Source organism: Protopterus annectens, chromosome 4.part0, assembly GCF_019279795.1.
Source record: "Protopterus annectens isolate FY-2018-M chromosome 4.part0, PAN1.0, whole genome shotgun sequence".
NCBI lineage: Eukaryota > Metazoa > Chordata > Ceratodontiformes > Protopteridae > Protopterus > Protopterus annectens.
The window spans coordinates 1,058,697,734-1,058,714,881 of NC_056733.1; the positions used below are offsets into that span (position 1 = coordinate 1,058,697,734).

The following is a 17,148-nucleotide window of genomic DNA, read 5'->3' on the forward strand; positions in this document are numbered from 1 at the left end:
TATGCTGCTGATGGAGCGAGTAGAGCAGTGGGTTCAGGAGTTGCCCTGAGGCGCCACTCCTGGATGCGCTTGTGTAATTTTGCAGAACTGTTCAAGTCTACTTTCACCAACGTCTCATTTGATGGTTCCTCATTGTTTGGTTCTAAAGTGTAGAATACACTCACTCGGTGTGTGCAAGAAGGAATGACACTTTCTGCCGTGGGAGTACGTTTTACTGTTCCCTCTCAACCATACCCCAAAGGTCAAAGTGGTGGTAAAATGTGGTTCAAAAAGTCCCAGAGGGTCTTTCCAGACACACGGGGTGAGCCCTCCTTCAAAGGCAGAGGAGGAGGAGGAAATGGGAGATGTCGCCCTAGATGCAGGGGTGGTCCGCAATACCAGCAAGGCCGTGATTCCTTTCAGGGACGGCCTTATCAGTGCTCCTGATGTGGGTCCCGACTGCGTTTCTCTGGGGTCGCATTTCTTTGTATCCAGAAGCCTGGCTAAATATCACTCAAGACAAGTGGGTACAAAGAGTTGTTACCAGAGGCTATATCATACCCTTTTCCCTTCCATTTGTTCCCAAGAAAATCCCAGATGTACCACCCAATCACAGGGTTCAAGCAACTGTGGAGATCAACAAGTTGCTCTTAAAGAGAGTCATTCAGTCCATCCCGGCAGACGAGACAGGATCCGGAACTTACTCCAGGTTCTTTTTAGTACCAAAACGAATCAGAGATTAGAGGCCAATATTGGACTTCAGCAGATTAAACAAATCCCTGAAGAAGGACAGGTTTCAGATGGTAACACTGCAGTCGATACTCCCGTTGTTAGGGAAAGACTATTGGATGTCCTCTCTAGATCTCCAGGATGCCTACTACCATATAAAAATGAACAAGGCATCCAGGAGCCATCTACGCTTCCAGCTGGGAGCCAATCACTACCAGTTTCGTGCTCTGCCCTTTGGTCTCACCACAGCCCCCAGGGTGTTCACCAAATGCATGGCAGTAGTTACAGCTCACCTGGAGACATTAGGGATTCCAGGTGTTTCCGTATTTGGACTAGACCTGACCGCCCCCAACAGGCATCTACTCCTCCAAAACAGGGACGCCACTTTTCAACTTTGTGCTCAGTTAGGGATCCCCATAAATTGGGAAAAATCTGCATTATTGCCTTCTCAATCTGTGATTTTTATAGGCTCAGAGGTAGACAGTGAAAATGACAGTTCGTGTCTCTGCCGAAAGGGCACAAAACAATCTCTCAAATTCAACTTTTTCTCCCGTTGCAGAAAGTCAAAGCGAAGTGGGTTCTTCAGCTCCTCGGGACTATGGATTCCACCATTCTATTAGTACCATTAGCCAGGTTGCACATGAGAATTCTCCAATGGCTTCTGTCTTCCCAATGGTCCTTCCAGTATCTCCCTCTGAGTCATCCGATCCTGCTGACAGAATCATGCAAGAAGGACCTTCTTTGGTGGATAGCTCCCAACCATTTGATCACGGACGCCCCTTTTGTTCCTTCCCAACCCGTTGCCACTGTGACCACAGATGCCTCCTAGATCGGGTGGGGGGGGGCATTATCTCGGCAGGACTGTCCAAGGCACATGGCAAGAATATGAGACTCACCTACATATCAATGTTCTGGAGATGAGGGCGGTGCTCCTGGTGTTGCAAACACTTCAAGACCTTCTTCCTCTAGGGACAATTGCGATACAATCAGACAGCATGTCGGTAGTTTGATATATCAACAAACAGGGCGGTACCAGATCTTACCCACTCTGTTGAGAGGCCATGCAAGTTTGGGAATGGGCGATTTCTTCCCAGCCCTTTCTTGTTGCAACGTACATTCCAGGGACAATCAACGTGATAGCCAACAAGCTCAGCCGGGCAATTCTACTGCCTCACGAGTGGTCTCTAAAATGGGAAACAGCGGAACAGATTTTCCGAAAATGGGGACAGCCTTGCTGCGACCTTTTTGCCAGTCAATGCCAAATGCAGCAGCTATTTTTCCCTCATTCCCCCAATGGGGGAGACACCCACAGATGCTCTGGCTCACGATTGGCCCATGGGACTTCTTTATGCCTTTCCTCCATTTCCTCTCATTTCCAAAGTAATTTAGAAAGCCAGTCGGCTGGGAAGCAAGTTGATCCTCATTGCTCCTTACTGGCCTCATCAGGTCTGGTTCCCCTTCCTCGAGCCTCTTCTCCTGGACGATCCTTGGATCCTGGACCCAGCTCTAGATCCGTTGATGCCCATATCAGGTTCGTTACATCCCTCAATCCACACCCTCAAATTGACAGTGTGGCTGCTCCAGTTCCATCCCTAGTCAGGCTTCATGATGTATCATCCTCAGTATCACATATTCTTATGTCCTCCCATAAACCTTCGATTAGGAGGCTGTATGGCAGTAAATGGAAAAGATTTTCTATTTGGGCACAGAAAATGAATGTAGATCCCTACACTGCTATCCCTGTAACTTTGGAATTTCTCTCAGAGTTTTTCCACCAAGGATCTGCGGCTGCCACCATCAGAGTCCAATTGGCGGCAATTTCTCATTTTCACTTGGAGTTTCTGGATACCAATTTAATGTCTCATAAGCTATGCAAAACCTTTTTGAAAGGTGCCACTCTATTGAGACCACCACTGCAAGAACCTGTGGCTTTTTGGGATTTAAATTTTGTGTTGCCCAAACCGACTTCTCCTCCGTTTGATCCTTCCCCACTCATCTTCATTGAAATTTTTGTCTTGGAAGACTTTGTTTTTGGTAGCTATTACATCAGCTAGACGGGTATCGGAGCTACAAGCCTCGTCTGTAAAGCCACCATATTTGATCTTTCACAAAGACAGGGTGTCACTGCATACTAATCCCTCCTTTGTCCCCAAAGTTTGTCCCCCTGCTACCTTAAATCAATACATAGAACTCCCAGTTTTCTTCCCTAATCAATGTAATGCAGCTGAATACCGTTTTCATCAGCTGGATGTTCACAGACGTATTTATTTACAGCGGACCAAGTAATTTAGGAAATCAGATCAACTATTCATTTCCTTTTCTGACCCCAGATTGGGCTTACCAGTTTCTAAAGTTACATTATCTAACTGGATTTCTAGTTGCACAGCCTTTATCTACAGTTTGAAGGGCAGACCTTTACCCCTGCAGGATCAAGGCTCATTCTACCAGGTCGCTGTCTACCTCTGTAGCCTTTCAAGCCAGGGTCCCACTTGATAATATTTGTGCAGCAGCTATGTGGGCTACCCCACACACTTTTATTACACATTACAAATTGAATTTAGCTTCCAGGGGCAGAGCATCCTTTGGCTCCATGGTGCTTAGGAGTATTTTCCAGTGAGCCACCCAAAAATAAGGTGCTAGGGACATTGTCCCATATGTAAAAATGAAGGTGAGACTGGACTACACAACATAAAGAAGTTATGTACTCACCATAACGTTCCATGTTGGGAAGTCCATCTCACCCTTCATTTTTACCAACCTGCCCTCCTGCCCCCATCCTGGAAGATCTGGAGATAATAATAATAATTTGGTTATCTTTGGTTGGAGACCCTTTAGAATTGGTTTGTCTGTTATTTTTTTTCTTCTAGTGAGCAGCAAATAAGATCTGGGGGTTGCACAGGTGCACTATGTGATACCTGCTCAGCCACGAGCCAACCAGAAGTCTATGAGCTTGTAAATCGGCAGAGTCGGAGCTGAGGATCGGCTCAGAACCCGTATGTAAAAATGAAGCGTGAGATGGGCTACCAACATGGAATGTTATGGTGAGTACAAAACTTTTTTTCCCAGGCAAATGTAGTTTTTTCGTAACCAATTTTTTCAAGTTGCACTCTTAAAGAGCACCAGAGCTTGAAAATATTCTTACAGTTCCAGAAAATGTGGAGAATTTCAACATTCTCTTCGGAGCAAAAGGGGCATGTTTTTGCTTTTTGGTAGCCAAATTTTTTTAAGGACAACTGGAGTATAATATAAATTATTGTTAATCATTATTTGTGGGTAGATTAGGTTTTTGAAGGGTGTTAATTTTAAAGCATCTTTAATAGCTTCTTGTTTTTGAGCTGTTGTGATAGTTTAACTAATGTTGTCCCAATAGTTTGAAAAAAGTAGTGCAGATTGATGTTTAATCTCACTAATTTATACGTCTTTGAAATCATTTTCTCTCGAGGCTAATGATTTAATTATGTTCTGAGTAGTTACTAAAACTTTATCTTACTTTTTTGACACAGAACAAGCTATTTGATCCTCCACAAAAATATTCTGAAGACAACTGGACACTGGCTTGAATTTCACACCTACCTCTTAACATTTCCTGATGGCTGGGATAAATTTGCTTCTCTTCTACCTGGTGTACAGTGAATAATAAATTTTCCACAAACACATTGCTGCCTTCAATTTCTATTACTCTTCCTTCTGCCACAGTTGTGTCAGGATCAACTCTTTCTGTTAGTATGATTGCATTTTTACGAATACGGGTCTTGCCTGCTTTCTTGCGGCAAGGTTTCAAGCAAATACTTGAAATGCCCTTTCAATTAACAAATACTAGTCCAGTTGCTTATTTCTGCTTTCACAAAATAAATACAGTTTCTACCGAACAGCAGGAAATCTTAGGTTTTTTTCTGCATGCTGTCTGCTAACTCAACCATTTTTTGAAACCGCTCTTTTGGAGAAGTGTCATTCAGCTAGCCTTTTTTTCATTTACATCTCTGATTTTTGCAGTTTTATCAGTTATTCTGAATAGCTAGCTAAAGATTCCTCTTTTTTTCAGCCTTTTGTTTTCTGACTTGATATATTCCTTCAATGTTTAATTTATTTTAATCAGCTCTGAGTACATTTAATTCATTTTCCCTCTAAATTATTGGAAGGCATCACTTCTATCAAAGAAGAAGCTTGAACCGCTTTTTGCTTAACAGCTGCAGGATTCTTCCTAGCCAGCATTTTCTCTTCACCTTTTCTGGTTGATTTTCATTCAGATTATTTTTTTTCTTTGCTGACATCGATGCAGTTTCTTAAAAGGCAGTAATTGATTTTTTCTTAAGATGACCATATTCCTGGTTCTTATTTTCAGCTTCTTTAATCAGTGTGCAGCCATATACAAGTTCAACAATTTTTTTCAGTATTTGTATGAGGGTAGCACTACAAATAATAGCTTAGATTATGCTTCTAAATCAAACATAGTCATTTGTACACTGTTTTGGTTCAGAGCCTGTAAATTTGGTCTAATAAGGATTCTCCAGAAAAACAAAACTAATAAAAGCTTCTATACCTCAGTTTTGGCTAAAATAAGTGTTCGTATAGTAAAGCAAGCAATAAAAGAGTATAGCCATAAACTGGTTCACACTGCAATAAGGTCAAAACTGTGATAGCTTATTACATGTGTTTGTTCAAATAGCAAACAAAATCAAATATTCAGAATACCTTCTCCCATAAAATATTAAAATATAACTAGGTGGATTTACAAACCGCACACACTGGGAATTTGCCTTTCTTTACTTAGCAACACATGAATAGTTCAGCATAATGACAATTTATTGCAGTTACTTGCAACACAGTCTTCTGCAAACAAGCCTAATACGCATCTACCTTATATTGCACTGTGTATTTATTGAAATAAAAATACACAATCATTTCAAAAACGGCATTATCCTCAACCAAAATTAAGTGAGAAGAAAAGGTTGTACACTGAATCAAGCAAGTTACATCCAACTGCCTGAATCAAAGTTCCAGTCTGTGCAAATGACCGCATCCTTTATAAAATCCATTTTAATGAAGGTCTTTTGGCTCCTTTTCATAATTTTTTGTAAACACAATGTTGTCACATATTTAATGGCAGTATGCATCAGTGTTTATCTTCCCAAATTGGAGAAATCTGGGCCTCCTCCTCCATAATTTCCTGAGATGTCTGCACCACTGAAATCAAAGCCAGGGTTCTGAAACAATGGGGGAAAATGCATATTAATTAATTTATTAAAATGTATAACACAAAATTCAGAAATTTCTCTACAGAGCATAAATCCAGCAGATAAACAAATTCCATTGAATGAAATACAGTGTATCAGTTTTTGATGCATATATATATATATATATATATATATATATATATATATATATATATATATATATATATATATATATGTTGGCAGGATCATGGGAACCTACTTGGCCACTGAACTGCAGGGATCATTAAAAGCCTAGCCTTACAGTCCCATGTTAGTTTTTTAGTGCTTTTGTTTATGAATAACCTAGAGAGGGCAGAACAAGGGTACGTTTGGACTTTACTTGTTCCCCCTTATTTATTAACTTCAGCTACTAGTGTAGTCGCTGTAGCACAGTCCAGATACAGATTTGCTGCATCTGGGTCTGTTTGTAGTGGCTGTTGTATTCTGAGCACATTTTCCAAGCCATCTTTGATTGGAATGGGCCTTCTGCACCTTTGTGAGAAAAGTGTGCTGACTGGAACCTGTCTGGTGAAGGGCGACTGGTCGGGGCTTGGAATATGCACCCTCCTTGGGTTTTTTGGGTTTTTTATTTATTTATTTATTTTTTAGTTTTTAGTTTCTGGTGTTTAAGCCCTGCATTTGAGCAGGTTTCTGCTTGTTTGTGTGTCATGCAGCACCACACAAGTGTGTGCCACAGTAGGACAGATACTTTCAACATTTTTTCCCTTAGATAAAGCTGTAGTTCAGTAGTGTAGCCCTAATCTTTAGTACATCTCTGGTCTAAAAAGTACTGCTAGTGATCTGTGACCTATTATATCAACAGCCAAAAACCCTGTCAGAAATACCCATCTACAGAGCAGCTCCTAGATCAGTCCTGAAAGCACCCTTTGTAATAACAGTTCTTCAAACCTAGCATTAAGGACAGTTGGACTATCCTTGTTTCTCCTGCAGCCCCATTGTCTTGGGTCTCCTGAGGCAATGTAGCAACTGCCTCATGTACACTGGCAATCCTCTAACAGCAGCTCATTCTATTACAGAGTGCGACAGATGTATCTACACCAAAAATCTTGAATCCTTGCTCTCTTGCACTCAAAACAATAACAGGGAAGAGGTTGTCAACTCACCCATCACTACTCATGCACATTGTACCACTAGTCGTACACATAGTATGCATTCAACACATAAAACATATACAAAGGTTCACTCTAAAAAATTACCAAAACACCAGAGACCTCCAAAATAAAAGACTGCTACAACTAACACAGTTCGCACAGCACCCAAGACAAACAGCACCAGAGGAATCACTTACCAAGCCCTTAAGGTGTAACACTCATAAACCAAATGTTGTTGTCATTGGAGACTCCATTGTGAGACATACAGATGTCCTACTCACCAGGTTAGACAAGGAGAAAGTCATGGTCAGATGTCTGTCAGATGCCAGGATTCTTCAGACCATGCATGCACTCAGGTGTCTCTTCAACAAGTACCATTATGACTCTGTCGCAGCTCGTGTTGGAGTGAATGACCTGAGATGTACCTCACTGGACTATATGATGACAGACATGACTGAGCTCTCAGAATATGTGTCCCAGGCAGGTATATCTCTAGCCTTGAGCAGCACATCACCCTCACCTAGAATTATGCCATAGTATAAACAAAAAATGAATGAATTCAAAAACCTTGCTGCTTTGCCAGAGACTGTTTGCACTTGGCACCACTAGGATCTTGGCTGCTGGCATAGGCTCTTGCCTCCACTATAGTGCCTTTTTCGTCAAGGTTTCAGAAACAAAATTGATGATGGGAAAATTGCCAGCCATAATAAAATAAGGGTTATGCTGCTAAATGCAAGGACCTTAAACCAAAAACTGCACACCCTGGAAGCACTTCTACAATTGCAAGATGTAGAAGTCTGTGTAGTCACAGAAACCTGGTTCAAGGCCTCAGAAAGTACCCTGGTCCTGCAAGGCTGCAATGCCTTGCACACCTTCAGACCACAAAACAAACGTGAGAACCAAAGGAGGCAGTGTTTCTATCTATATTAAAGACAAATTCACTTCCCGACTAGTCAGACTGGACAACTCCATGGAGTTACTCCATATTCAGATTACTGTGGGTAAGACCGCCATTCAAGTCATAGCTAGTTACAGATCCCCCCTCCATGGATCACTGTGTGCACAAGGTCTACTTAACCAAACTGGAGTCAGTCCAAATACTGCCGAACACACTGGTCATGGGGGATTTCAATTATCCTGCCATCAACTGGCAAATCTACCCTAGGCTTAACTTACTAGCACAAAAGTTCCTTGACTTTGTTGACTCAAATGCCCTGGAACAAATTGTTCAAACTCCAACAAGAGGAACAAACATACTAGATCTGGTCCTCACTAACATAACTAACAGATGCACCATGACAACTGTTGGACTCTCATTAGTTAAATCTGACCACAAATCAGTCGCCTTCAAACTGGCACTAACACCAGAACTCACAAAGGACGAAGTCAGACTAAAACTTCACCAAAGCAAACTATATCTTCCTAGGGAAAGGTATAAATGCTATCCAAGCCCCACCCCCAGCTGGAAGTGGTAACTACACCAACGTTTACACTAAAGCCTTCTACAATCACTTGTATAAGTGTATAGACATGGCTGTTCCAGACAGAATCAAAGCCAGAGCTTCAAGTAAAAAAAAGCTGCTCTGGTGGACATTCAGCATCCACAAACCTTACAACAAATACAAAAAGCTATTGTCTTAGAAAAGTAAGGTGAGGACCAAACAATGGAAAAGCAGCCTCCTCAGCCTCAACAGGCAAATAAGACAACATGCAGATCCTCTAAGGGTAAATTTGAGAAAAACCTAGCAATCACAGCCAAGAATAACCACAAGGCCTTTTACAGCTACTTATGTACCTAAAAGGTAGGACCCAAGCATGTGCTGAACTAGTGACTAATGATATAACATACACACTGATCCCGCAGAGATAGCAAACCTGTTAGAGGGCAGATTTGGTGAAAATTTCACTCCTTTATCCCCTCCAACCTTATCATAAACCTTGCCCCCAACTTCCCACCACCTTACATATCTGAAGAGCAGGTCATTAAAGCCTTGTCTAAGGCAAAACACACAGCCTCTATGGGACCAGATGACATCCCAGGCTGTCTTCTAAACAAACTAAAAAGTACAGTTTTGTACCTACCATAAATGTAGATGTTCGAAGATCCACATTGCTGCAGTCCTTACATATGGGTAGTCCGCTGTCCTCGGTCGGCCCGAATACCAAAGTATTAGGCTGACGTCGGTCAAGGCGCTTAAAACTGACATCAGGACGTCAGGGTACAAAAGCGCATGACCGACGTCATTTCCTCAGTCTTTTCTTGCCCCAGATGTCAGAAGGCCCTAACAAGAAAGGCCAAAGCCAAAAACCAGCAAAAACTAACCAACCACCCGTGCACTAACCATATTTACAATATGTACAACCCAAACCACACCACCACCCTCAACAACAGAGGGGAAGGAGGGAGGGTAAATTGGACTGCAGCAATGTGGATCTTCGAACATCTACATTTATGGTAGGTACAAAACTGTACTATGTTCTTCATCTCACATTGCTGCAGTCCTTACATATGGGTAGAATCCCAAAGCAGAGGTAAGGGAGGATGGCAAAACTATAAAGCATTAGGAGGCGCCAAAATGCCCTGCAAAATTGCAGTGGCAAATCCAGCCCTAGATTTAGAGTAAAGTGGAAGGTGGTAATGCTTAGAGAAAGTATGCACTGAACTCCAAGTAGCTGCTTCCAAAATATCTTTAGTAGCCACCCCCCTTAAAAAAGCTGTAGAAGTGGCAGTAGCCCTAGTGGAATGAGGCCTAATCCCAGCTGGAATCTCCTTACCATGATGGGAATAACAGAAAGCAATACAAAAACCAATCCACTTAGAAATAGTTTGTTTTGAAACAGGTTTGCCCTGAGAACCCAAAGCAAAAGAAACAAACAACTGCTGAGACTGCTTGAACCCTTTAGTTCTGCTCAAATAATATCGCAACTGTCTGTGTATATCCAAAGTGTGCAAAATCCTTTCCCCTTTATTTTGGGGTTTGCATAAAAAGTAGGCAAATGAATAGTTTGGTTTAAAGCCACACTAGAAACCACTTTAGGCATAAAAGAAGGGTTAGTACGCAAAGACACCCTATCCTTGTGGAAAATTAAGAAAGGCTCAACTGCCATAAGGGCCTGTAATTCAGAAACCCTTCTCGCAGAGGTAACGGCCAACAAAAAAGCAGTCTTCCATGATAAATATTTCAACTCTGCAGATGCTGCAGGCTCAAAAGGTTGTAGAGTGAGTTTCTCCAATACAAAATTGAGATCCCAAGCAGGAGTAGGAGCTCTACGTGGGGGTCTTATATTCTTTGCCCCTCTAAGGAATTGCTTAAACAAAGGCTGAGAAAATAATGGTGGGTCACAGTCATAGTGAGCAGAAATTGCTGCAGCATGAACCTTAATAGAGGAGAAGGACAAACCTTTGTCCAATAACTCAGTAAGGTATTGAAGCGCAACACTTAAATTAGGTTTAGAAACATCAAAGTCCTTTGCTGTACTCCAAAATAAAAATCTCCTCCATTTATCTGTGTAAACTTTCCTTGTACTAGGCCTTCTGGCCTCCAAAATAACATTCAAAACTTGTTGTGGAAGTTGAAACCCTCCAGGGTTTAAAACAGAATATGCCAGGCTGTCAGATGTAGAGAATGAAGTTTGACATTGAGTAAATGACTGTTCTCCTGAGACAGCAGGTGAGGAATCGAAGGCAAAGGCCATGGAGGCTCCCATACCAGACTTCTCAGTAATGGGCACCAGTGCTGTCGAGGCCAATCTGGAGCTATTAAAATCATGTTTGGCTTGTCCTGTCTGACCTTCAGGAGTACCTTTGGGAGGAGAGGCAGAGGTGGAAAGGCATACACGTAAAGATTGCTCCAATTGAATGAGAGAGCATCCACCTTCCAAGCTGTGGGATGAAACCTTTTTGTGCAAAACTTTGGCAGCTGGTAATTTAGTGGAGAAGCGAACAGATCTATGTCTGGAGTTCCCCATAACACTGTCAATCTGTGAAATACATGAGGATCCAATTTCCACTCGTGGGGATCCATAATTTGTCTGCTCAACACATCTGCTAAGGAGTTCTGTGCTCCTGGCAGAAACCTTGCCTGAAGATTTAGCTGTAAACTGAGAGCAATCTCCCACAAAATCATTGCTTGCCTGCATAGAGGATAAGAATGCGTTCCCCCTTGCTTGTTGATGTACCACATGACAGTTGTGTTGTCTGTTTGAATCAACACCTGCCCTGGAAGAAGTAAATCCTTGAAAGCTATCAATGCCAATTGGACCGCTAACATCTCCTTCAAGTTGATATGTAGATGTTGAAGTCTGGCAGGCCACGTGTCTTGTACCCATTTTCCATTTAGATGAGCTCCCCAAGCTTTGTCTGAGGCATCTGTCATTAAAATCTGACTCGCCTCTGGCCGGGTCACAGAGAGTCCCTTGTTTAGGTGACATTCCTGAGCCCACCACAAAAATTCCTTTTGAATGCAAGGTATTATCTGAATGACAGTGTCCAAATCTTGGCAGTGCTGTGTCCATACATTCTTGAGATACCATTGTAGCTTCCTCATATGCAGTTTGGCATTGGGAAGTACCAGAATACAAGATGCCATGAACCCCAAGGCTTGAAGGACTGTCCTTGCAGTCAGCCTGGACTGACGAGACAATTGGTGGAAGTAAAGAGAAAGATTCTTTTGTTTGTCCGGGGTCAAAAGGCCATCTGGGATGCTGTATTCAGTCTCACACCCAGAAAGCACATGTCCTGAGAGGGTACTAGACTGGACTTTATTTCGTTCACAGAATACCCCAGGCATCTTAACACTGCCATCACATACTGTAGATGATGAAGAAGTTCGTCCTTTTCTTGGGCCAGAATCAGGCAATCGTCCAAATAAGGATAGATTTGTATTCCTCTTAGCCTGAAGAAAGCTACCACTGGAGCCAGAACCTTCGTGAACACTCTGGGCGCAGTAGATAAGCCAAAGGGCAATGCAGAGAACTGATAATGTGAAGTCCCAGCCCGTAAACGCAGATACCTCCTGCAACTGGGCCTGATAGGAACATGAAGGTAAGCCTCCTTGAGATCCAGAGTAACCATCCAGTGATCTTGGCCCAGCAGAGGTAAAAGCTGTTGTAACGTCAACATTTTGAACTTGGGAATGTCCAGATATGGGTTGAGGATAGATAAATCCAAAATTGGTCTCCACGTGTTTCCTTTCTTTGGTACTAGGAACAGGCGAGAATAAAATCCTAGGCCCACTTCTGGCAGAGGGACCGGTTGTATGGCCCCTATTTGAAGTAGTAGAGAAAGTTGTTTGTGAGCCTCTAGTCTTTGCTGAGGAGGAACGTCCGGCATGCCTTTGAAAGGAGGTAAGGTATGGAAATAAAACTTGTAACCCTGGTGTATGATATCCAATACCCATTTGTCCTGGGTAATCAACATCCAATTTTCCTTGAAGAGTGCCAACCTTCCTCCCAAAGGTGCTGCCAGGCAAGAAGGCTCTGGCAGCTGAAAAAGTAGGTCATTGGGCCTGTTTACGAAAGGACTGGCCCCTGCCCTCACCCGAAGATTGTGCAGGTGAACTCCCTGTTCTAGGCCTGAAAGAACTCTGAGCTCTGCCCCTACCACGTCTAGATCTACCCCTAGACAGAGAATCATAAGAAGGATACGTCCACCCCTTAGCAGGCCAATTCCTACTAAACTTCGGAGGCTGAACTTGCAAAAAATCTTTAACAGCCTGCATAGACTTAGCCTTGTCTTCCATTTTCTTCAAGACTGACTCCACAGGTGAACCAAATAACACATCAGACTGCAAAGGAGCATCCAAAATCCTTGTCTTAACATGGTCAGATAAATTCTGATCCTTCAGCCAGGCGTGCCTGCGAAGAACTGAGCCAGTGGCAGCCACCCTAGACGAGGCCTGCACAGCATCAAAACCACACTGTAATGAATGCTTACCCACCTGTTCAGAGACATGCACCAAATCTTGTAATTCTTTACACTCAATGCCTTCCGCCAGAGCATCCACCTTAGACTTCAATTGAGAAAGAAGAAAGTTTTGATATTTCAACATATGAAACTGGCAATTCAAAGCCCTCATAGCTAAGGTAGAAGATGTATAGACCTTCTTTCCCCATCTATCCAAAGCTCTGGCTTCTTTATCTAGAGGAACCGGATTTTTTACAACAGAGGCCTTGACACCCTTAGGTCCCTGACTAATAGTTTCCGTTGCCGCCCTAGGACTCTTATAAAGATATTTATGAGCCTCAGGCACCCGGTAATACCTATCCGGTTTAACAGGAGCAGGAGGCAGAGAATCAGGATTAAGTGAAGCCTCTGCAAACACATCTTCCACAACATCCAGAACAGGGGGTATAGCCAAGGGCCTATGCTGGGGTAACAGCAAAAATTCCCTAAGCCTTTTCCGAGAATCAGAGAAGTCCTGACCTTCCCACTTAAAATGTTCCCTCATAGAATGAAGTGTCTCTGAAAAAGAAAAATCCTCTGGAGGAGAAGCAGAAGGAGTGGAATCATCTGCATCAGAATCAGAATAAGGAGAGTACTCCTGCAAGTCTTCAGCTGAAGACCCTGAAACATCCGAAGCCTGCTCAAAACTTCCCAACTCTGGCTCCACCCTAGGCCTCTTATCAGGAGGGGGCAAAGAACCTCTAATCAGAGTAATCAAATCTTCTGCCATTTTAAGCATGTGCTTCTTAGGCACAGACCCTGCTGAACTAGGAGTGACACCAACAGAAGCTAAAACTGGCCTGCCTCTGGGAGAAGCCTTGGAAACAGAAGGAGAAGGCCTAACCACCCTAGGAAGGGAGGGGAGTACAGCAACTTGAGAAGCCCCTTCAGCCTGACCTGCCTCCTGAGAGACCACCTCCTGCAAAATCAAAGTCTCCCCCTGAGACTCCAGAGAAGTCTCCGTCGGAACCACGGTTCCACTGAAGCCTCTAAAGAACCAGCGTCCGGGACGACTCATCTTGCCTGGGTTTAACTGTTTTGTCTTTGCGCTTCTTCGAAGCGGCGCCGGAGAATCCGGCGGCATATTATAATTGCACCGCTTCCCAAAGACCAGCCTAGCACAATCTAACCTTCGCAATAGTGCGTTTATTGAACCTAGCACAAAGCGACACCCAACAACGTCGTGCTCAGGCCCCAAACAAGGAATACACAAAGAATGATAATCCCTATGCGGTATCTGTTTCCCACAAGAAATACAGTTATTCACTTTTTCTGACATCCGGTAAAACACTGAGGCAAGAAAAAACCAAAATATTCTAGCGGGTACTTAGCCAACTTGGATTCGGTCTGAAACTCCGAATTCGAAAAATTTCAGAACGCCGAACGGCACTTGCAACGCTGCTTCTGCATCGGACCATGCGGCAAAAAAGACTGAGGAAATGACGTCGGTCATGCGCTTTTGTACCCTGACGTCCTGATGTCAGTTTTAAGCGCCTTGACCGACGTCAGCCTAATACTTTGGTATTCGGGCCGACCGAGGACAGCGGACTACCCATATGTAAGGACTGCAGCAATGTGAGATGAAGAACATCATAAAATACCATCATCAATAAGTACCCTGTTCAATCACAGCCTAACCACAGGCTTTGTTCCTACGAAATGGAGAACAGCAACAGCTATTCCCCTCCATAAAGGTGGCTTGCAACAGACCCAGGGAATTATAGACTAGTAAGTCTGGCCAACTCATCTGTAAAGCCATGAAATGTATCCTCATGGACTTCATAAATAAATATATAGGCAACCTCCAAATCCCTGGATCTGACCCAATTCGGCTTTGTCATGGGCAGATCCTGCCTATTAAACCTGGTGGATTTCTTAAAAAATGTGACAAGGGCCATTGACAAGGGCAAATCTGTGCACACAGCATACATTGATGTAGAAAAGGCCTTTGACACAATCCCACACTCAGGCATTACTGATAAACTTGGCAAACTGAATGTAAACCCATTTGTTGTAAGATGGGTTGCCAACTTGCTCACAAACCAGTCATACACTATCAAGGTGGGTGACTCCACATCAACCAGCAGATCTGTCAACAGCAGTGTGTCACAAGGGTCAATGCTAGGACCCCTACTGTTTGGTATATACTTCTCGGAACTTCAGGCCAAAACTAAGGGGCTGTGGCTGAACAAGTTTGCAGATGACTGCAAACTGGGTGCAATTACTGAATCCTCAAATGATGTCAGTATACTTCATAAACGTCTTAAGCAGAACAACGACTGGTGTCTTAGTCATGGTCTCAAACTCAATGCAAAGAAATGAATCATCATTCCATTCAGTTAAAACAATGTCCCTTTACAGTACCAAATTAACAATAATACCCTATGTACTTATGAAGTGGTAGGAGATCTGGGATCACAAGTAGACAGTGAACTTCACTTTGGGAAGGCTTTTCACAAAGCACATTTGATTGGCAAAGGCAATGCCTCTAGAGCAAATTAGGTTATAACCCCTCTATACGCATAACTAATCAGGCCCATAATCGAGTATATGCCCCTTTCGGCATGTACCGTACAAAACATCAGCAGCAATTGGAGGGACCTCAGATGTTTCTAAGAAGATCAAGGGACTCAAGCATGCGCCTTACACAGACCAACTAAAGTCTCTCTCACTATACTCAGCATCGTATAGATTTCTTAGGGAAGACTTATGCCTGGCTTACAGAGCGATCTCCGTCCCAAACCTAATGAATTTGCTGCACATCCATAAATCAAACGGGACTGCAGCTACCCATTCCAGGACCCAAATATGACATGCAACTTGAATAGGACATGCTGGATGGACAGATTTGTTTCCCACTGACTGCTGCATGTTTGGAACAGGCTACCAATTCATGAAGCAGAGCACCCCAAAGACACCGTTAGAAAAAAAAAAAAAATGGATGGATAGGGCATCGTAAATTCTTACCAGGGATACTGTCCACAACCCTCCTGGAGATGGGCAGTCATTGCTAAATACAATCCTGGGTAGTGCCTAGAGTTTCTATGGTATTACATTGGGATGAAATTAGGCTTGAAATGGCCTCCGGGTCAATAGCCTAGTAACATCCTATGATCCTAATGATCCTTTCCATAGCCCCAGAGATGTGAGTGGTCAAGCTTATGGGTCTATAATTATTGGGGTCAGTTGGTGTTCCACCCTTATGCAAGAGAATGACTGCTGCTGCCCTCCATTCATCCAGTGCAAAACATATTTGACAGAAGATACTGAATACCTTGTGTAAGTTAACAAAATAACAAACAAACCACAACTGAAGGAAGAAAACAAACAAAATTTAATGAGAAGTTAGCGTTTTCACGATCAAAGGTGATTGCTTCTTCAGACTTAAATTATACTACTGAACAGCCAAATTTAAATTAAAAGACAGCCTATCATAGTGGAGAATGTACTAACTAAATTAGAAAGTGCATTTATCTAAAAACTTTAATTACTTAAAAGCTAAAAATATTTAAAAAAATGTACAAACTATTGGTAAAATGTATAAATAATACATAGTACAAAAAACATTTAATACATAATTTTAATGTTTCAATGGTCTGGCTTTCAAAAAAGGTTTAAGTGATACCACACCATTAATTCCAGGAGTTTATCAGCCTGCAGTTAAATAATCCACTTTTGTCCAACCTCCTCTGTCCTATTCTTAATATCTCCACCTCTCAAGCTTTCTGATCATCATCTTCTTCTTTCGGCTGTTCCCGTTAGGGGTCGCCACAGCAGATCACCTATTTCCATTTCTTCCTGTCCTCTGCATCTTGCTCTGTCACACCAACCACCTGCATGTCCTCTCTCACTACATCCATAAACCTGATCTTAGGCCTTCCTCTTTTCCTGTTACCTGGTAGCTTCACCCTTAGCATCTTTTTCCCAATATACTCAGCATCCCTTCTCAGCACATGTCCAAACCAATGTAATCTTGCCTCTCTGACCATCTCCAAATCTTCCAACCTGGGCTGACCCTCTAATATACTTATTCCTAATCCTGTCCACCCTCGTCACACCAAGTGCAAATCTTAACATCTTTAACTCTGCCACATCCAGCTCAAACTCCTGCCTTTTTGTCAGTGCCACTGTCTCCAACCCATATAACATAGCTGGTCTCACTACCCTCTTG

General features: G+C 42.8%; 1 protein-coding gene across 2 annotated transcripts in view; it reads right to left on the bottom strand.

The window, feature by feature from the left end:
• Positions 1–5,493: 5,493 nt before the first annotated feature.
• The window catches only part of NUDCD2 (NudC domain containing 2), a 503,130-nt gene continuing 491,475 nt past the window's right edge, over positions 5,494–17,148 (bottom strand). For both annotated transcript variants that reach the window (XM_044068989.1, XM_044068988.1), the window contains exon 4: positions 5,494–5,912. In XM_044068989.1, the coding sequence (XP_043924924.1) occupies positions 5,829–5,912 (84 nt within the window). In that variant the 3' untranslated portion in view covers positions 5,494–5,828. The remainder of the gene's footprint in view (positions 5,913–17,148) is intronic.